We start from the raw sequence: 19,406 nt of genomic DNA on the forward strand, positions 1-19,406 counted from the left end.
TATGTATCCTGCATGCAGGACTCCAAGATGGGGTTTGGTATCGCTGTGTCGGGGGGGCGGGACAACCCCAACGTGGAGAATGGCGAGATGTCAATCATCGTGTCAGATGTCTTGCAGGGAGGACCAGCTGATGGACTACTGTTGTACGTTACACTGCTTTTTTTCTCCAAATCAGTACAGATGAAAGAAAGGAAGGACACAATGAGAGGAAGCCATTTTAGACTATTGAGGTGCGCTCCTAGAACCCTTTTATTTGAGGTGTTGGGTGAACTGTGTGTTGTGTTTGTTGTTTCCCTCCCCAGTGAAAATGACCGTGTGATCCAAGTCAACTCCATCCTCATGGACAACGTGCCTCATTCCTTCGCTGTGCAGCAGCTACGCAAATGTGGGAAGACCGCCAAGATAGTGAGTATCACTGTAGTTAGTTAGTTAGATTGCAGGAAGGAAGCCAACTGAAGAAGGTTGGCAACAATGGCCAATTGTTCAAGAGATTTGTGTTCTTCCATTGGCAATTAGATGGATCATATAATATTAATATAGGCCAGACTTATTCATATTAATATAGGCCAGAAAAATAGATTTTCATAGCAATGATATAATGGTTGACCAGACTTGACCAGAGATGATTTGGCCCAGCAGTTAAAAAAAGTTAACCAGACAAGTTCAGATATGTCTAGCAGTGTGACAGTGGAGCACCATACAGACAGCCACAGTACTGCCGAGCAAGGTGTTTTACACTCCAATGAGCTGAGCTCATTCTTTCCAGGTGATGCTCCTTTAACACTGCACAGCCAAAAATAATCTTACTAACCTTACTGTCATGGCCTCTGCTCCTGCCCCGCCTCTGCTCCTGCCCGCCTCTGCTCCTGCCCCGCCTCTGCTCCAGCCTCGGTGTGTGTGTCTCACGGGTGTTTTGTTTTACATGTTAACTAATGCGATCCTTTCGATCAAAATGCTGCAGTCTAGTGTTCAGCCTCTAACTGTGTGTGTGTGTTTGTGTGTCCCAGACGGTGAAGAGACCTCGGAAGGTGGCTCTCCACTCCCTGAAACACCCTCCCTCCCCTGGTGCCGAGAGTCGAGACTTCGGCTCCACCCGCTACTATGATGCCGATGACAACCAGAGCGACGGGGGCTGGCATCGTGGCAATGGTGGTCCTGGTTACAACCGCGAGCCTCGCGACCTCACCCCCGACAACAAGAGCTACCTGGACCCCAACTACGGCAACCGGGGGAGAAGCCGGGGGAGGAGCAAAGAGAGGGCGTCGCCAAGCCCAGAGCTTCACCACGACAACAGCAGTGGGCGGGCCTTGGACCGGGAGCCTCCCAGTCCAGAGAGGCCACAGTATTCACGGGAACGCAGCCGGGGGAGGAGCATGGACCGGGAGAGACGAGGGGGAGGAGGAAGTCCAGGTGGGAGGAGCTACAGCCGGGGAGACAGCTACGAGCGAGGAGGGGGGAGGTACGGGGATGGGGGAGGTACCGGGGGAAGGATGGTGAAGAGTAAAAGTAGAGACAACCTCCGTGAGCCGCCCCGTTCGCCCTCTCCTGACCTCCCCCGAGGAGGAGCTAGAGACCTGGAGCCCCTGGAGAAACCTGTTAACGTCCTGCTGGTCAAGAACAGACCCAACGAAGGTGAGACGCTGTGATCAATGATTTTTTAATTGGCGAGATTAGCCAATTTAGGCATGACATACCAGCAACAGGCACTGACACTGCACATCCAAGTATATCTAACCAAATAATGAAAGACAAGCATTGTAATTTTGAATTCCGTAAAATGAGTGTGGAAGAGATATAAAAGAATATCAACAATGACAAGCCACCAGTGTCTGACAACTTGAATGGAAAATTACAGAGGATAATAGCGGACGATATTGCCACTTACATAAATTACTGATGATTGGTTGAGAGAAATTGATAATAAGATTGTTTTGTTTTGTTAGACTTCATTGCGACTTTTGACATTAATGATCATTAGTCTGCTGCTGGAAAAACGTGTGTTATGGCTTTACACCCCCTGCTATTTTTGTGAATAAAGAGTTACCTGTCTAACAGAACACAGAGGGTGTTCTTTATTGGAAGCCTCTCCAACATAATCTAGGTAGAATCAGGAATTCACAAGGGCAGCTGTCTAGGCCCCTTACTTTTTCAATCTTACTAACGACATGCCACAAGCTTTTAGTAAAGCCGGTGTGTCTAAGTATGTGGATGCCTCAACACTATACACGTCAGCTACTACAGCGACTGAAATGACCGCAACACTTAACAAAGAGTTGCAGTTCGTTTCAGAATGGGTGGCAAGGAATAAGTTAGTCCTAAGTATTTCAGAAACTAAAAGCATTGTATTTGGGACAAATCATTCACTAAACCCTAAACCTCAATTAAATATTGTAATAAAATTGTATAAATATTGTAATAATGTGGAAATGTAACAAGTTGAGGTGACTGTCATGGCCAAAATATATTGAAACAACAGTAGCTAAGATGGGGAGAAGTCTGTCCATAATAAAGCACTGCTCTACCTTCTTAACAACACTATCAGCAAGGCAGGTCCTACAGGCCCTAGTTTTGTCGCACCTGGACTACTGTTCAGTTGTGTGGTCAGGTGCCACAAAGAGGGACTGCCTGCAAATGGCTCAGAACAGGGCAGCATGGCTGGCCCTTGGATGTACACAGAGAGCTATCATTAATAATATGCATGTCAATCTCTCCTGGCTCAAAGTGGAGGAGAGATTAATCACTACTTGTATTTATGAGAGGTATTCACATATTGAATGCAGCGAACTGTCTATTTGAACTACTGGCACACAGCTCGGACACCCATGCATACCCCACAAGACATGCCGCCAGAGGTCTCTTCACAGTCCCCAAGTCCAGAACAGACTATAGATAGAACACAGTACTACATAGAACCATGACTACATGGAACTCTATTCCACATCAAGTAACTGATGCCAGCAGTAAAATTAGATTTTAAAAACAGATAAAAATACACCTTATGGAACAGTGAGGACTGTGAAGCAACACAAACATAGACACAGACACATGCATACACACATGATAACATACTCATTTACACACACGTACAAATAGATTTTTTGTTGTAGATACGTGGTAGTGGAGTAGGGGCCTGAGGAAATCTGTTGTGAATGTATTGTAATGTTTTTAAAATTGTTTAACTGCCTTAATTTTGCTGGACCCCAGGAAGAGTATCCTGCTGCCTTGGCAGGATCTAATGGGGAACCATAATAAATACAATTACAAATCATGTCTGGTCCTTTACAATAAGTGGTCGCCCTTAAGAAGGGATGTTGTGCACAGGAAGGAGGGAGCCCAAATGGCACCCTATTGCCTACTGTGTATAGTGTATAGTGCAACACATTTGACCAGGGCACATTTGGGACACAGAAAATATTTACTGCTTTGATTTGGAAAGGTCCGTTTTTATTTGTGCTGTAAGGTTGCAAGGTCAGAGGTGAACGTGGTTTTAAGGTCAGGCTGTGTATATTCGTTCTCTGGTTGCCGCAGCTAAGTGTGTGTGTGTGTGTGTTTGTGTTTCTAGAGTATGGTCTGCGTCTGGGCAGTCAGATATTCATCAAGGAGATGACCAGTACAGGACTGGCTGCCAAGGATGGAAACCTACAGGAGGGAGACATTATCCTCAAGGTAATATACCACACACACACACACTTAATATCTTGTTCTCTCCTTTACACACACATACACTCTCAATGTAAGTTCAATCGGTCGTCGTTGGCATGGCTACAAAGAAGGATGCTGCCAAAGAGGAACATTTTAAATCCTCTCTCCCACCAAACTGTCAAATCACTACTCATCTAACACTCATTTACACTAATCTCATTTCTCCTTCTCTCTCTCTCCTGTCCTCTCCTCTCCCATCTCGCTCCTCTTCTCCCTCGCTCCAGATCAATGGGACAGTAACAGAGAACCTGTCTCTGAACGATGCAGGGAAGCTCATAGAGAAGTCTAGAGGAAAACTCCAACTGGTCGTCCAGAGAGACCGCCGCCAGATCCTCATCCGTATCCCGCCCCTCGTAGACTCCGACTCCGAACCTGATGGTGAGTGGCTAACTGGGGATTGCAGGTTAAAAAGGTCAATTAGGAAACGTATTACATCTGATACTGATCAGTTTAGGATTTAGGTGAAGATATCTAAGTTTGCTCAGGTTTGATTTCAATAGAAAACGATATTCAAAAGTATCCAATGGCATTATTTCAACATTCCTCCAGAGTAGACAGCCACCAACTCAGGCCACGGCCCTGTTGCAGTAAAAATATCTGGCATTCAACGGGTTAAAAATACAAATGGGACACAAAATTGGAAAGTGTCACGTTTCTGCTTGCAGCTGTCATACACACACACAGAGGTTATAGAGTCCATTCTTAGTTGACTTAATGTTCTTAATGTACAGACAGGACATAGTGACCTAAAGTGGGTCATTACTAGCCTAAGTACGCTATTTAACGGTAAACATTTTGGACGTTTACTCTCATACTAGGAAGTTAAACAGACCATGAATATAAAGTATTGACAACAAAAATAGATTTCCTCAATCGTAACCTACAAAAGAGAAATTATTTTTTGTCTTCTCTCTTCCAGATAAAATGTCATTCTTTTAGATGAAGGACCACCCAAGAGAGTCACAACAGTAATGTTTGCATTGGTTGCCTTTAAACTGTAAAATGAACTCTGCCAACCACTACACTACTGCAAGTTGTAAAGCTTTTACACTTTGCACTTCCTTTTTTGCTATTAAACTTTAACTTTTTAATATTTTCCTAAAAACCAATAAAATATTTTAATCACTATCTATTTTGCACTGTGTGATTTATTAAGGACAGTAGGTTGAATAATGCCAATGGAACAAATATCACATTTTTTTTACTGTACATTTAGTACAAATATTTTACTGTGGTTTTAGTTGTACTTAAAAGTTCACGCAGTACAAGCTTTGTACCACTTTAAGTGATTGTTTTACTCTATCTATAGCTTTGATACATATTTGAGCGTATTCTGTCATTAGTAAAAACATGCAACAACTTAGAAGGGGTAAAAACATAGCTACATTTCAATTCCAAATAAGATTTGGAATTGCGTGAAGAACCATGTCTTGTACAGTATAAGTGGGTACGATTACCGCATCATTATAACCATTGTAACAACATATTAATATTCTTCTTTCAGTATTAACAGGAGTTGAACACTAGGATTTTAGTGAATAATTGTCAGTATTTTAACCCATAGTTTAACATACAACATTACCATTTCATACAAAGTATTATTTTCATTTTCAGGGCTAATCATTAACATTACAGACATGGTATCCTCCTGTCATTGTGATGGTATGTGTGATAAACTGATCTCAGGCCAGCCTATGAAAACAAACCTGATTTCCGTGCCTGTCTCCTGTCACGGCAAACCAGCTCTGATAGGCGGATTACCAGGAAGTAGTGGGTGGTTGAAGGCAGGGAATAGGAGGGCAGTTGAGGATTTGGATAGAGAACAGAGAAGAACATGATCACTGGCTGACCCACTTACTGCCTGCATCCTTACTGCCTTGTCTCCTCATAAACCATTCATTTTGGATGAGGTCTTTCAGTAAATTCCTTATTCCACTATTATCTAGAAACCCCTCCACATAAACTAAACATCCCGACGCCACTACTTTCTCACCCCACCCCTCCATATAATCCAGTTGAGATTGTCGGGATGGGATGGGGAGGGGTCCTGGAGGACCTGTGCCTGAGACCGTAATCTCAACCCTTACTCTAAAGTACCCTGCGTGCTTTCCCTCCGGAGTTAAAACCTTCCGATGGTGGATTTTATCGGCCTGTTATTTCTCTTTTAGCTTGGTTTGTTTATATCTCTCTTTCCTCCCATGCCAAAGTCCTAGCCGCCTAGCCTGTGCCCCTGCCAGTGCCTCTGCCAGTACTCTGATTAAAGAGGGGGGAGAGAGAAGAGGGAAAGCAGAGAGGGGAGGGGGCAGCGCACACAGTACAAAAACAGACCACTCTGTTCAGTACATATTAACAAACAGACCCTCAATCTAGCAAACAGACCCTCCACTACACAACTGAGGGTATACGCAGGTACAGTGTATACCATATAACCACTTTTTTTGTGGGCATTGCGTATACTCACTTCTTAATCCCTGTGCTGCTTATCAAAGTATTGTAGTGGAGGTATACACTGTATCAATTAATATGACTGATAGAACAAATCAGAATGTTTAGCTTAAAATGTTGATCAACTTTTATTTATGTTTTAAGCATGCAAATGTTTCTGTACATGTGAATTTCTGACTCGGTTGATAGTCTCATATCTATTTCAATAATAGGCCAACTATTAAACATTTGCACAGTACTGCTTGGGTTGGCCTGACTGTGAAAGACCAATATGAGATTGATCATTTTAGGACATTCGGTTGTCACTGTTTTAAAAAATTTCACACAAGGCGTTTGGGCAACATTTGAGCATACCCACTTCTCCAGGCACCACTACATCACTGCACACACACATGCACACCGGCTAAACCAACCAACCAATCAACTAGCTGTGTTCATTTTTACCTGTTTGTGGCTTTCATGTTTCGATGTTTCAATCCACCCGTCAATAAGCCCGCCTGTGACTGTATGCGTGGCTCTCCTGCTGGAAATATACCATCTGCTGTTATGAGAGGCATGTCTGTCTGTTCAGCCGTCTGTCAGTCTGTCTGTCTACCTCGGTGTCTGTATGTCTGCCTATCTGTCTCTGTGTCTGTCTGAAGTTCTTTACAGGAGCTGAGGAGTGTTGATGCAACAGGATCATGCACTTTCAGATGCAACACCACCACTCACAGTAACGACTTCCCTCGCCACTCCCTCCCTCCCTCTATCGCTCTCTTTCTTTCTCCATTGCTATCGCTCCTTCACTCCCTCGCTCTTATGGTCCTTTTCCCTCCATATTTCCATCAATCTCCCTCTCTCCCATCTCCCCTCTCTCTCTCTCTCCCTGAGAGGACCATGGAGTCATCACTTTTTCCCCTCCACTGCTCTTCACTAGACCACCACGTGTTACAGTAACAGTCTGTCTCAATGACTAACTGTAATTTAATTAATAGAGATTTAATGGACTGTCCCAAGGAAACATCACCATGGTCGGCCCCACTAACAAATTCACTTAAATCACTTTCTAATTGAACAATAAAATGTGAAAAATGTATTTGGTAATGGAGTGAGACTGAATATACTGCTACGCCCGAGACAGTGCTAAAGCCATAGAGCTATGGGGGAATAGTTTAGGGCCCAGGGTTTTATTGACCTGAAAACACTCTGTGCTATGGGCCTGGGGTTTTTCATGGTTAGGTTACAGGGCACTAGATATGATGTGTCTATCTATCGACCTATGGCATATTTTGAACAGGGCAGTTTCACAGTCTCTCTTGTCGCCTTCTTTCGCTCTAACACCTGGGTCCTCTCAAAGCCTGTTAAAAGCTCCTCTTTTCCACAGGCTTCTCTGTACTCTCCCTCTTCCCCCTTCTCTCCTCTTACTCTTTAGAACACTGCTCCGAGTCCCACATCTAGGACCGAGACAGTTTTAGAAGATCAAAACCATGACAGACCAATGAAAGGCTTCTCATTGGCAGAGACATCAGAGGGAATGAACAGGAACAGAGATGACAGAACGAAGTGACTGAGGCCTGTTAGATCTCTGTACTGTACAGTCCATTCTGTAAATGTCAGTAGTGTACTAAGGCCTAGTGTGACATCTGGTGCTCACTACCTTTTAATTTCACTGTTATGAAACCATACAGACAATCTACTACATATCTATCTAGTCATAGAATACATAGCAACAGATCTGGAAACTTAACATCTTCAGTTGTTATGAGTCACAGAAATCATATTTGCATACTAAATACTATATGTACTGTATGTTAGTATGCCTTTTTAAGGACTTTGGCAAATCTTCAGAATTTCCAACAGTCACTCTGGTTTAGAATGACAGTATACTGTATGCTCTGGTTTAAAATGACATTAATATACTCTACAGTATTTACTGTGGTTTAGATGGACCGTACAGTATAGTACAGAACTTTGTATATACTGTGAAGTCACTCAGAGCGTGTTGTAAAGAGGCAGAGAATGCTTCATTAACTCTACCTATATCTGACTCCTACACACCTAGGGGACTGGTGATTCTTCTTGGGGCAACCAATCAGGTTTCCACTGGTGTACAAGTTCTCCTGGTGAAGGGAACACAGTCCATACGATTTCCTTGTCTCTCTAATCTCGTATGTTTCCCTCTCTCTCTGTCTCTCTCTCAGATATCTCAGAGCTGGAGTCCTACTCCCCACAGGAGGACCGTAGATCTCGCCAGTCGGACCTATCTTCCCAGTCCTCCAACGAGAGAGAGAACCCCAGGTGGGTGGGGGGGTGGGAGAACCTGTCTGTTGATGAATATATATTATTAAAGTTGTTGTTACCTGTACTGTGTTATATAACCACTACATTGTTACAGTATTGTTCCAGTGTCCAACCTGTCCTGGGAGGGAGGGTGGGTGGGTGGGTGGATGGATGTGAGAGGAGAGCTTCAGAATAGGTCAGTGAGGTACTGTTACAGTTCTTGTTACAGTGTCCAATCTATCCAGTTTGTGTCCCTCACACCCAGACCTCTAACTAGCCTGGAAGACTCTCCCAGGGTAGCCAAGATGTCTGCCATGGCCTCGCCCTTTAGGGTGCCCCCCCTACAGGACCCAAACGCCCCGGGCCCTGCCATACTGACCTCAGAGGGGCTGCCACGCCTCGACGAGCAACCAGGTACCCACAATGCATATTTTATCCACAATGCATCTAGAAAAGTGTCCTCAAATCCTACCTACGCCCTGTTTAAATTAAATCGTATAACATTCGTAACCAGGTGTTAGTCTACAGCTTTTCAGCCTGGCATTATCTAGCCTGTCATTGATTGAGTATGTAATCAACCAGTATGGGTGGTCATTGATGAGAACTCACCCATCAGTATTTGTTTAGATGTGTTCATGTATGTGTGTTTCTTGTTTACCAGCGTCAGCAAAGATTACTCCTAAGATTCTGCTACGCCCCAGCCCAGAGGATGAAGAGCTCTATGGGTGAGTAGATCGGTGTCCAGAGTTATAGTGCCCTATAAGAAACACTGACCAGGCGAGCACATGGAAAGAGGGAGAGTCAGCGGTGGACTCTCCTCTCCTTTCTTTTCCTCTCCTTTCCTCATTCATATTCATGATGCATCCATGGCTCCATCTCTCTGCTGTGTGTGCGCATGCGTTTATGTGTGTGTGTGTGTGTCCGTAGGGAGGGAGGGTTATTTTTACGTTCTCCTAGCGCTGGGCTGGGTGTGCTGACAGGCACTATTTGTCTGTAGTCTGAGGGAAGGAAGGAGTGTCTCAACCCTCTTCTCTCTACTGCAGGTGAAACCTAGAATACACAACTAGCTGCAGACTAACTGCCTCGTAGTCTGACCTTGATCAGGACTTCTGTTACCTACAACTAGCTCCATGTAGTCTGAGTTTAAAGGGACAGAACTTAAATTGATAATGACATAGGTTTTTTGCATATTTCTTTTGTTTTTTACAAAAGGATAGTTCCTAAGCCAGTGTTTCAATTGGGGTAAAGAAAGTTCCACCACCTTTTGTTTCCAAAGCATCTCACCAATAGAGTTGATCCTAATGTAACCACTTGTAATGTTGCTTTCCATTCAGCGCTAACACAGTGATGGTGAGTTTCCAGAAGGGGGACAGTGTGGGCCTGAGGCTGGCGGGGGGTAACGATGTGGGCATCTTCATCGCAGGCATCCAGGAGGGTAGTCCTGCCGAGGAGGAGGGGCTACGCACAGGAGACCAAATCATGAAGGTAACCATCTTTGGCACAGTGAACGGCATTGGAACATCTGAGTTCAATACAAAACCTGTACACCAAAGGCAAATACTGTACATCTGTAAAGTCAACACCAACTTTCTGAAAGCTGTTGTGTTGATAACTGGAGACTCATATTTTGAATTGTAGCCAATTAAACAACCCTTAATTTCCCCATGAACCCTTTGTGTGTGTGTGTGTGTGTGTGTGTGTGTGTGTGTGTGTGTGTGTGTGTGTGCAGGTGAATAGCGTTGACTTCCGAGGCATCGTGAGAGAAGAGGCTGTTCTGTTCCTGTTGGAGATTCCTAAAGGAGAGGACGTCACCATACTGGCCCAGAGTAAACCTGATGGTGAGGCTTGCAGAGTGAGGCTACAAGGTTCTAGAGATTGTCTTACAGAGTTCTAAAGAGTTCTCTGGTCTTCGTGTTTCACAGGGTTCCCAGAGTTTCCTGGTTCTATAGTACTTCAGAGGGCTCTAGACACAGGTTCCATATACGACATAGGTTCCATATACACTTCTATGGTTCTTGACTTCTATCGTTTTCCAGAGAGTTCCAAAGCGCTTATCTTACACTGCCCCTCAGTATTCCATAGTTATCCACATAATCTGATTTCATTTCAGGGGAATATGGTAGCGTTCACTAAATTATGAAATGTTTCCTGACAAGACAAAAATATAATAATATTTATAATATAATAATAATATAATCCATTTAGCAGACACTTATCCAAGCTGACTTAGTCATGCGTGCACACATTTTACAAATGGATGGTCCTGGGAATTGAACCCACTACCCTGGCATTACAATCGCCATGCTTCCTAACGGAGCTACTAAACTTGGGCCGAGTTACAAATGAACAATGTGGAACAGCTAGGTGGAAAAAGAAAAGGGAGAGTGGGTCAGTCCTTTTTCTTAGTCAGTCTAGTTGAATAGGTGCTATATGCAGCAGGATATGAGAGGATTAAAGTGAACAGTGGAATAACCCCGTGTGCAGAGTTGTGCACACTGTCCTCTCCACGCTCCTCTCTACTCATTACACAAACACTGCGGGTCAGACCCCAGGGCTACACGCACGCATGCATGCATGCACAAATCGCACACAAATGCAGACAAGTACACACACACATACACAATAACTTTGTGTCAGTGTGATACAGAGACAGCAGCTTGTTGCCCATCGGCACAGAAACCAGTTACAGCCAGTCACGCACACACACACACAGAGAGAGGGACACACAAGTTACGTAATGAGAACATTGCCTCATAAACCCATTGCCCCTGAAATGTGACATGTAACATGTACAGTACAAACCGAGTCTCTGTATAACTGTGTTAGGGTTTATGTATGTACTATGGACTGCATAAGTTAATCTTTAAATGAATGAATCTTTAAAAACTGTGTTAGTGTGAACTATGTGTATACTACTAGCCTATAAACCTTATGTCCCTGTTTGTGTGGGTGCTTAGTTGTGTCTGTTTAACTATGATGGCACCCTATTTCATTTTGTAGTGCACTACTTTTGGGATGCATCCTGTGTGTGTGAGAGGGACCAGGGGCCTCATCTGCAGACAGACAAAAAGGCAGGCAAGCAGGGAGCAGTGAATTGTGGGAGGTGCGGTCTATTAGCAAGCCAGGCTGTGTAAAGCTAGCAGCTGGGTTGTCGGGGAGCGCTGTGGGAACGTTATTGAATTTGGAACCCCACCAAATCTTGTACTACAACTCTGCGTACGCACACACACACACACACACACACACACACACACACACACACACACACAGACAGCAGACAGCCAGCCAGCCTAGGAGAGGACAGGCATGACTGACCTCTACTGTCACCATCTCTCTCTTCCTTTCTCATCCCTCCTCTCTTTTTATCTCACCCCTTTGTCATCTCTTCCTCCCTTTCTCTCTCTCTTCCTCACTCTCCCTCTCCTTTTCCCTCGTCGCTCTCTCTCTCCTCTCCCCTCTTTCTCTCTTTCTCTCTCCTCCTCGTAATCCCTATCTCCTTGGTGTGAGATTGTGCCTCGGGGGTAGTGGTGTTTGCCTGGCTACCTAAACTTCTTGCTCCGGCCAAACGCTATACCACGCCCACGAATGTTAGTTTCTTCTCCGCAATGACTCTGGATCGGAGTACCTCCCTGACGATTTCTAGAACGCAAACTCATTCTAACCCTTCTGATTGATCCCAGAAACTGATGGTTTGAACATATGTGGGTAAAGCTGCATTTTGAAAATTCATCATTGGCTTTGATACTCTGATTGGTTAGAGATAATCCAATCACTGATTACTTTGTTTTGTAAAACACCCTACATTTTCACAAACGACTTCAACGATGGCAGTCTCAGACTGAAGTATGTAGTGAACTTAGAGCAGCAGAAAAATTAATTTTGTCATCAGGAAGTAGTGGAGTGCAAGTGTGATCCGTAGAGAATGTGACTGAATGGGCGCACATGGAAAGGAAAGGGGGACATGGAACATTGGTCGTAAGGAACCATTTGTAGCAACCAAATGTTCCCGTTGGCGTTCATTAACCCTTGTCGTTGAGAGCTACAGCGTTTTCAGGAAAGTTAGTGCTCGGCTTGACCAAAACTCTGCATGCCATTTAGCTCTTCAGAACTAGGGGTTGGTGACTACTGATGTACAGTGCGTGCTATTGTACATTTGGATTTGTAGTATGAGCAAGGAGTGAAGCCTGATCTCTCTTTCACTTCCTCTCGCTCTCTCTCGCTTTCTCTCCTCCTCTCCTTCTCTCCTCCCCTCCCTCTCTCCAGTCTACAATGACATCCTGGTATCTGGTCGAGGGGACTCGTTCTTTATCAGGACTCATTTTGAGTATGAGCGGGAGGCTCCCCAGAGCCTGGCCTTCTCCAGAGGGGAGATCTTCAAAGTGGTGGACACTCTCTACGATGGCAAGCTGGGCAACTGGCTGGCCATCCGCACCGGCAAGGACAAACAGCTGCTGGAGAAAGGCATCATCCCCAATAAGAGCAGGTAATCATCCCAAAGGCATCATCCCTAATAAGAGCAGGTAATCATCCCTAAGCCATCATCACTGGCTAGAGCAAGTAATCATCCCTAAGGCATCATCCCTAATAAGAGCAGGTAATCATCCCTAAGCCATCATCACTGGCTAGAGCAAGTAATCATCCCTAAGGCATCATCCCTAATAAGAGCAGGTAATCATCCCTAAACCATCATCACTGGCTAGAGCAGGTAATCATCCCTGAGGCTTCATCCCTAACTAGAGCAGATGAGATGGAATGGGAGGGAGTAACCTTAACAGTTAGCTCAGGTCCAAGACATCGTCCTTAGAGCATGGACTGGGAGGAAACTATGTTAGAATTTCTCAAGTCAGGATTGGGCCCTAGTATAGTAACTTTTAGAGGACCGATACGATTCCCTGGCCTTCAGTTCACTGTCGGGAGTGTTCAACCACATCAGTCAAATCAGAGCCATCTCTCTCCCACATTGGGATGAAACACTCCTAGATCACACACTAGAGTTCCCCAACTGGCGGGCCGCAGCTCAATCTAGGTGATGATCCCTTAACTAGAGTCTCCCCCTGATCCCTACATACACACACACACACATACACACACACACACCACTCATCTGACCTGCCACTACACCAACATCTCCTCCTCCTCTGTTTTAATGTCCTCCTCTCCTCCCCATTTTCCTCCTTCCATGTGCTCTCCCTTCTCTTAGAATAAATCCTCAGACCTTGGCTGTGGGAAGTTATTTGAACTGAAACAACTTGAAAGAGTGTTTATTTTCTGTCTTTTATCGTAAACACACGTGTCTTGGTTCATCTTTCTCCCTCTCCCACACCCACTTACCTTTTTTTCACCCCAACACACTGCCCTCACTGCTGACTTCACCATCGCTTTTTCAAAACATATCACCCCTCTTCCCCCCTTCTCACCTTTCTAACCTCTCCTCATAATCCCCATCTCTTATTGCTCCTTTTCTCCCTCCCTCCCCCTCTCTCTCCCAGGGCTGATCAGATGGCGAGCGTACAGAACTCCCATAAGGCTGCTGGCACGGACCGTGCCGACTTCTGGCGTCTGAGAGGTCAAAGGGCAGCCAAGAGGAAGGAGCTGAGGAAGAGCAGAGAGGATGTCAGCGCTACACCCATCGCTACACGCTTCCCTGCGTACGAGAGAGTCGTGCTCAGAGAGGGTGGGTCTGATCAACACAGGGAAACCACACAGGAAATTACACACATGGAGAGGGAGGCTGTATCTGGCCGTGATTGGGAGTCCCATAGTGCGCCGCACAATTGGACCAGCATTGTCCGGGTTTGGCCGGGGTAGGCCGTCATTGTAAATAAGAATTTGTTCTCAACTGACTTCCCCAGTTAAATAAAGGTTAAATTAAAAATATATATAATAATTTAAAAAGGGAGGAAAGGGAGGGGCGGGAAGTGTTTCAGAGGAATACAGATTTGAGTGGAGATTTGAGGTGATACAGATGCCGGCCAAAATTGGGAAACACACAGGAAACTGGAGGGGGAGTGGGAAGAGAGAGGGGGAGATAGAGTTGAGGAGAAATACATAATTGACGAAGGGAGGAGGGGGGTGACAGCGTTTTAAGAAGGAATGAGGGGTGAAAGAGGGGCAGGCCAGCATTAGGTAACACAGAAAACAAAACACACACACACACAGGAGTGACACAGAAAAGGGAAAAATCGAGAGTTAAAGAGAGGGGAGAGGGAGAAGAGTGTGTGTGGGTCGTCACGTTAAACACAGGAAATACACACCACAGGGAGAGGGGGAGAGATGGCAAAAGGGATGAGGGGGAGAGGAGAATGTTCCTTAGAGAACATCAATGTTTAGCTATCCTGCTACAGAGATTTTTGATGTCGGGATGCACGCGCCTCACTCAAACGTGACATTTGATGATAAAACAGAAAATGTCTCTATTGATTTAACTATTAGCCACTGTCAGCCCTCGCCACACACACACATTTATACATGGCCTCCAATATTGTGCATGATAAAAAACCCAGTAATGATCGTCATGTTGTACTACTGCAAAGGAGTGACTGTCTAAAGCATCATCTCCTCTCTTGTCCTGTAGCTGGTTTCAGACGTCCTGTGGTTCTGTTTGGTCCTATAGCTGATGCAGCCAATGACAAGCTAGCCAACGAGCTGCCTGACCTGTTTGTCATCGCCAGTGAGTCTCTCACGTTGTCTGTCTCTGTCTCTGTCTGTCTTGAGTCACACTAGTCATTTGTTGAATAACACGGTCTCTGTCCATTGTCAGAAACGGAGCCTAAAGATGCCGGGTCGGAGAAATCCTCAGGAGTGGTGAGACTTAACACCATCCGCCAGATCATTGAGCAGGTAAGAGCTTCTCTCTCCCTTTCTCTATCTATCAATCAATCTATCTATATATCTATCAATCAATCTGTATATCAATCTATCTATCAATCTATCTGGAACACTAATTTATGGTGTATCTATCAATCTATTAATCTATCTATCTATCAATCTGGAACACTAATTTATGGTGTATCTATCAATCTGGAACACTAATTTATGGTGTATCTATCAATCTGGAACACTAATTTATGGTGTATCTATCAATCTGGAACACTACATTTATGGTGTATCTATCAATCTGGAACACTACATTTATGGTGTATCTATCAATCTGGAACACTAATTTATGGTGTATCTATCAATCTGGAACACTAATTGATGGTGAACAACCGCAAATAACATGTTTTTGCGCAACATCACCAAATTCCCCCTTAAATAATGCTGACACATTTCAATCACACAGAACTTGATTACATCGCAGGACATGTTGAATAGAAAGCGAAATGCGGTTTTAATCATGACACAGAAAGAAGCTGTTTCCGATGACTTTGATGACTAAAGGCAAATTTTGCAGATTGAGATACCAAGACTGGCAGCGCAATCTATCCCTAGCAATGTTGGTACTGTAGCCTCCTTTCATCTACCTACTTTTGTGCCTGTGTGTAGGCAAGTGGCAGAAATATTCAATTTGGGCTGTCATTTTTAACGGTCTTTCGATCACGTGTCGTATCAAAGCAGGGCCGGCTTAAAGGGGATCCAGAGGATTGGCCACAATAATTGACATATTGCCCACCGAACCAAATCCCGATTTTAGCAACCGATGTATAGCGATGCATTTCTCCGTAACGCTTTATGATAGAAATGAACAGTAATATACACAAGAAAAGACACAACTTTGATGCACATCTTTGATTTGTCACTATGACATTCCGAAGCCTGAGCTACGATGTGCAGAAGTCCGTCTTAAAACTTTTTCTACTTTGTTCTCAACCGGATTTACAAGTAATCTCATACAATGCTGACTCTGTCGCAATCAATGCTATTAAATTGAGCCATTCACTTGAAAACTGCACAAGAGCATTACTTTTTGTAACTTATTGTCCAGGTGTACTGAATAAGATACCATATAATAATTGATAGTTCATGTTACATATATATTGGAAATATTGTCAAATCGAGGCTAGACTTAATTTTTCCATCATTATTATCATTAAATAGTCTACCATCCAAAATATGTCATGTTTAACAATGTAGAATTGCAGGAAATTTGCTTTAAACTAGGGTTCCCCAAATTAAACAAGATGAATGTGGTGCATTTCACACCTATCAATAAACTAGGATGAAAATGCAGGCCCAAATGCAGTTCATATAAACGCTAGGCTATTTAATCTATCAAAAAGCATTTGTGATTGTAAATAGTTTATTTGCAGTACGAGTAAGATGGCAATTACCAATACATTGATACAGAAATTTTAGGTGTGCCACAAATGTTAAAATCCCATCAAGGTGTGCCACAGTTCAAAAAAGGTTGTGAACCACTGTTCGCTCTTTCACCCCCCCCCCTCTCTCTCTCTCTCTCTCTCTCTCACTTTGTCCCCCTCTATCTGTCTCTCTCTCTCTCCATTCAATCACTGTCCCCCATCATGTCCCCTGTAGGACAAGCATGCCCTGCTGGATGTGACTCCCAAGGCGGTGGACACTCTGAACTACACCCAGTGGTACCCCATCGTCATCTTCTTCAACCCAGACAGTAAACCAGGGGTTAAGGCCATGAGGCAGAGGGTGATACCTGGTTCCAACCGCAGCGCTAGGAAACTATATGAACAGGCTGTCAAACTGAGGAAGACCTGTTCTCACCTATTCACTGGTTAGTCACACACATGGATCCGCTTCACACACACAGTTACACAGAGATACGCAAACAGATACACATGCGTACACACACCATTTACTTCTATCTACCACCCTCAGGAGTGTCCATGTAGTTGGCCAGTGAGTTGACCTCTCTCCCTCTGTCTCTCTGTGTGTGTATATCACTATCTGACACACACACAATCCTGTAGTTGGCCAGTGATTCATGTTAAACCCATTTCTGTAGATGACTATCGAATCTCTAACGTCAATAAACAAATAGTTAAGCAGCCAAATATAGAACACAAGATCTTCCTGCATGAGGGATAATCTGTTGTATCTATTTTTTGTGCTGATACACCCCCCTCCCTCTCTCCCCCTCTCTACTCGTTCTCTTCTCATCCATCGTGCTATTATCTCTCACCCTTTTCTTTCCTTTCTCTTCCATTCTTTCGCTTCTCTCCCACTCTTTCTCTCCCTCTGTCTGCTCTCCCTCTCTTTCCCAATCCTCTCTCTCCACCTCTTTTTATTTCTCGCTCAACTTCCTCTATCTCCCTTGTATCTCTCTCTCTCTCTCTTTTACCCTCCTCTCCTCCTCGCTCCGGCGCTCTCCTCCCTACAGCTACTATTGATGTGAACTCGGCCAACGATGCGTGGTATGGCAGTGTGAAGGACTCTATCAGGGAGCAGCAGACTCAGGCTGTATGGGTGTCTGAGGGGAAGGTAAACACACTCACCATACAGTGCTCATACACTGGATACTGTACTATAATGTACTGTACCATAATGTACTATACTATACTAGGGATGTGCCAAATTGAAACATTTTTGTAACATTTAAACTGCCATTTTCTTATCGGTTTTTCCGTTAAAACGTTAAGAACATTTGATAAAATTCCACATGAAATCCTATTGCATGGTATGACTGCTAAGGGAAGATGAATTCTTACCAAAGTCATACAGTAGGCTTAGTTATTTGGAATCTGCTTTGTGGCTTCCCGAGTGGGCAGGTGAAATTTTGTCCCGAAGTCGATCGTTAATTCACGTTGACTCTAGTGTTCCTTCCATTTCTTATGTGCATGAGTGACTCGCACCAAAAAGAAACCAAGCCATGTGATCACAGTTCTTCTCTTAAATTAACAACCACAAGCTAATCACATTAGCTTACGTTAGCTCAACTGTCCCACAGGGGACCCACCGATCCCGATCCTCTTTTACCTCCATTACGTGTCTTACTCAATTTCGACCGCTCCCTATACACACAAGCGTGCTGCGCACCCAAACTCCCATTAGGCCTACTATGGACAAGCTACATTCCACGATAGCTTTATCATGAATTCAAAATGTACTGCTTGATTAAAAGTAAGCTGCACTTTTGAAATAATGGATTTGTCTTGTTTATTTTTTTCCACGGACTGCTAGTGTCGCATTTAGAATAGGTTACAACCCCTCCTAAACCTAGCCAGGTTCCTGACTGAAATATGCAACAAAACATTTTTGATGAAGCCAAATAGAATATTCATTAATGGCCTACTTTGTTTTATGTTCAGCCTGCCTGCCTACCAAGTTTAAGCTCACAGATTAAACACAGGGCAAAAGAAAACGCGCCAAATGCGGGTATCTACTGGTTAAAAAGGTTAATGCTGTTAACTCCTAGGCGATGTCTCAACTCCCATTATAAAAGGGGTATCAAATCAAATGTATTTATGAAGCCCTTTTTACGTGAGAAGATTTCACAAAGTGCTTTACAGAAACCCAGCCTACAACCCCAAACAGAAAGCAACGCAGATGTAACACCCCGTTGAAACGGGACGTAAACGGTGATATGAGAGAGAAAGACGCACCTGTTTCAGTAGCACTAGTCACGGCTGAAATTGTCTTGCAGTCGTTAATTTAGCTAATTACTTCACAAATTCAAGTAGGCCTTGACAAGGGCTGCATAGCAACTGCAATAATTTATGGAATCTGTGCTTTTTTTTCAACTCTTACTGACGATAAGGTGCGGAGGGCTTTATATATCCATGGCAAATCATTTGAAATATGCATGTCCCCTACTAACGTTCCATCGTTGTTGCATTAGGTAGGCCTATTTGTTCAAATGTTTCCCTTTATGATGATGGTCGGGATCTGTTAGTGGTAGTTTTGTGATAACTGCACTGTCGTTTAAAATATTGTCAACAAAAACAACCACATTTTGTTTTCAGTAAGGGGTTTTGTTCTTAGCGTTTAACCATTGAATTTTAAAACGTTCACAACCCTATAATATACTCTACCCTACACATGCCACCCACTGGCACACACTGGTTGAAACAACAGTGTTTCCGGTTCCT

The 19,406-nt window shown here is 44.0% G+C and overlaps 1 protein-coding gene across 5 annotated transcripts in view; it reads left to right on the forward strand.

Moving 5' to 3' along the window:
- LOC112249540 (tight junction protein ZO-2-like) overlaps nucleotides 1-19,406 on the forward strand; it is a 103,594-nt gene that overhangs the window by 75,922 nt on the left and 8,266 nt on the right. For all 5 annotated transcript variants that reach the window (XM_042320808.1, XM_042320807.1, XM_042320804.1 and 2 more), the window contains exons 3-18: nucleotides 19-143; nucleotides 303-405; nucleotides 1,008-1,632; nucleotides 3,563-3,666; nucleotides 3,927-4,080; nucleotides 8,328-8,424; nucleotides 8,672-8,820; nucleotides 9,068-9,131; nucleotides 9,741-9,891; nucleotides 10,136-10,244; nucleotides 12,670-12,889; nucleotides 13,896-14,080; nucleotides 14,981-15,076; nucleotides 15,167-15,246; nucleotides 16,882-17,092; nucleotides 17,699-17,799. In XM_042320808.1, coding sequence (XP_042176742.1) covers nucleotides 19-143; nucleotides 303-405; nucleotides 1,008-1,632; nucleotides 3,563-3,666; nucleotides 3,927-4,080; nucleotides 8,328-8,424; nucleotides 8,672-8,820; nucleotides 9,068-9,131; nucleotides 9,741-9,891; nucleotides 10,136-10,244; nucleotides 12,670-12,889; nucleotides 13,896-14,080; nucleotides 14,981-15,076; nucleotides 15,167-15,246; nucleotides 16,882-17,092; nucleotides 17,699-17,799 — 2,574 coding nt within the window. The remainder of the gene's footprint in view (nucleotides 1-18; nucleotides 144-302; nucleotides 406-1,007; nucleotides 1,633-3,562; nucleotides 3,667-3,926; nucleotides 4,081-8,327; nucleotides 8,425-8,671; nucleotides 8,821-9,067; nucleotides 9,132-9,740; nucleotides 9,892-10,135; nucleotides 10,245-12,669; nucleotides 12,890-13,895; nucleotides 14,081-14,980; nucleotides 15,077-15,166; nucleotides 15,247-16,881; nucleotides 17,093-17,698; nucleotides 17,800-19,406) is intronic.

The sequence above is a fragment of the Oncorhynchus tshawytscha genome, linkage group LG04, assembly GCF_018296145.1.
Source record: "Oncorhynchus tshawytscha isolate Ot180627B linkage group LG04, Otsh_v2.0, whole genome shotgun sequence".
In the NCBI taxonomy this organism is placed as follows: Eukaryota; Metazoa; Chordata; class Actinopteri; order Salmoniformes; family Salmonidae; genus Oncorhynchus; species Oncorhynchus tshawytscha.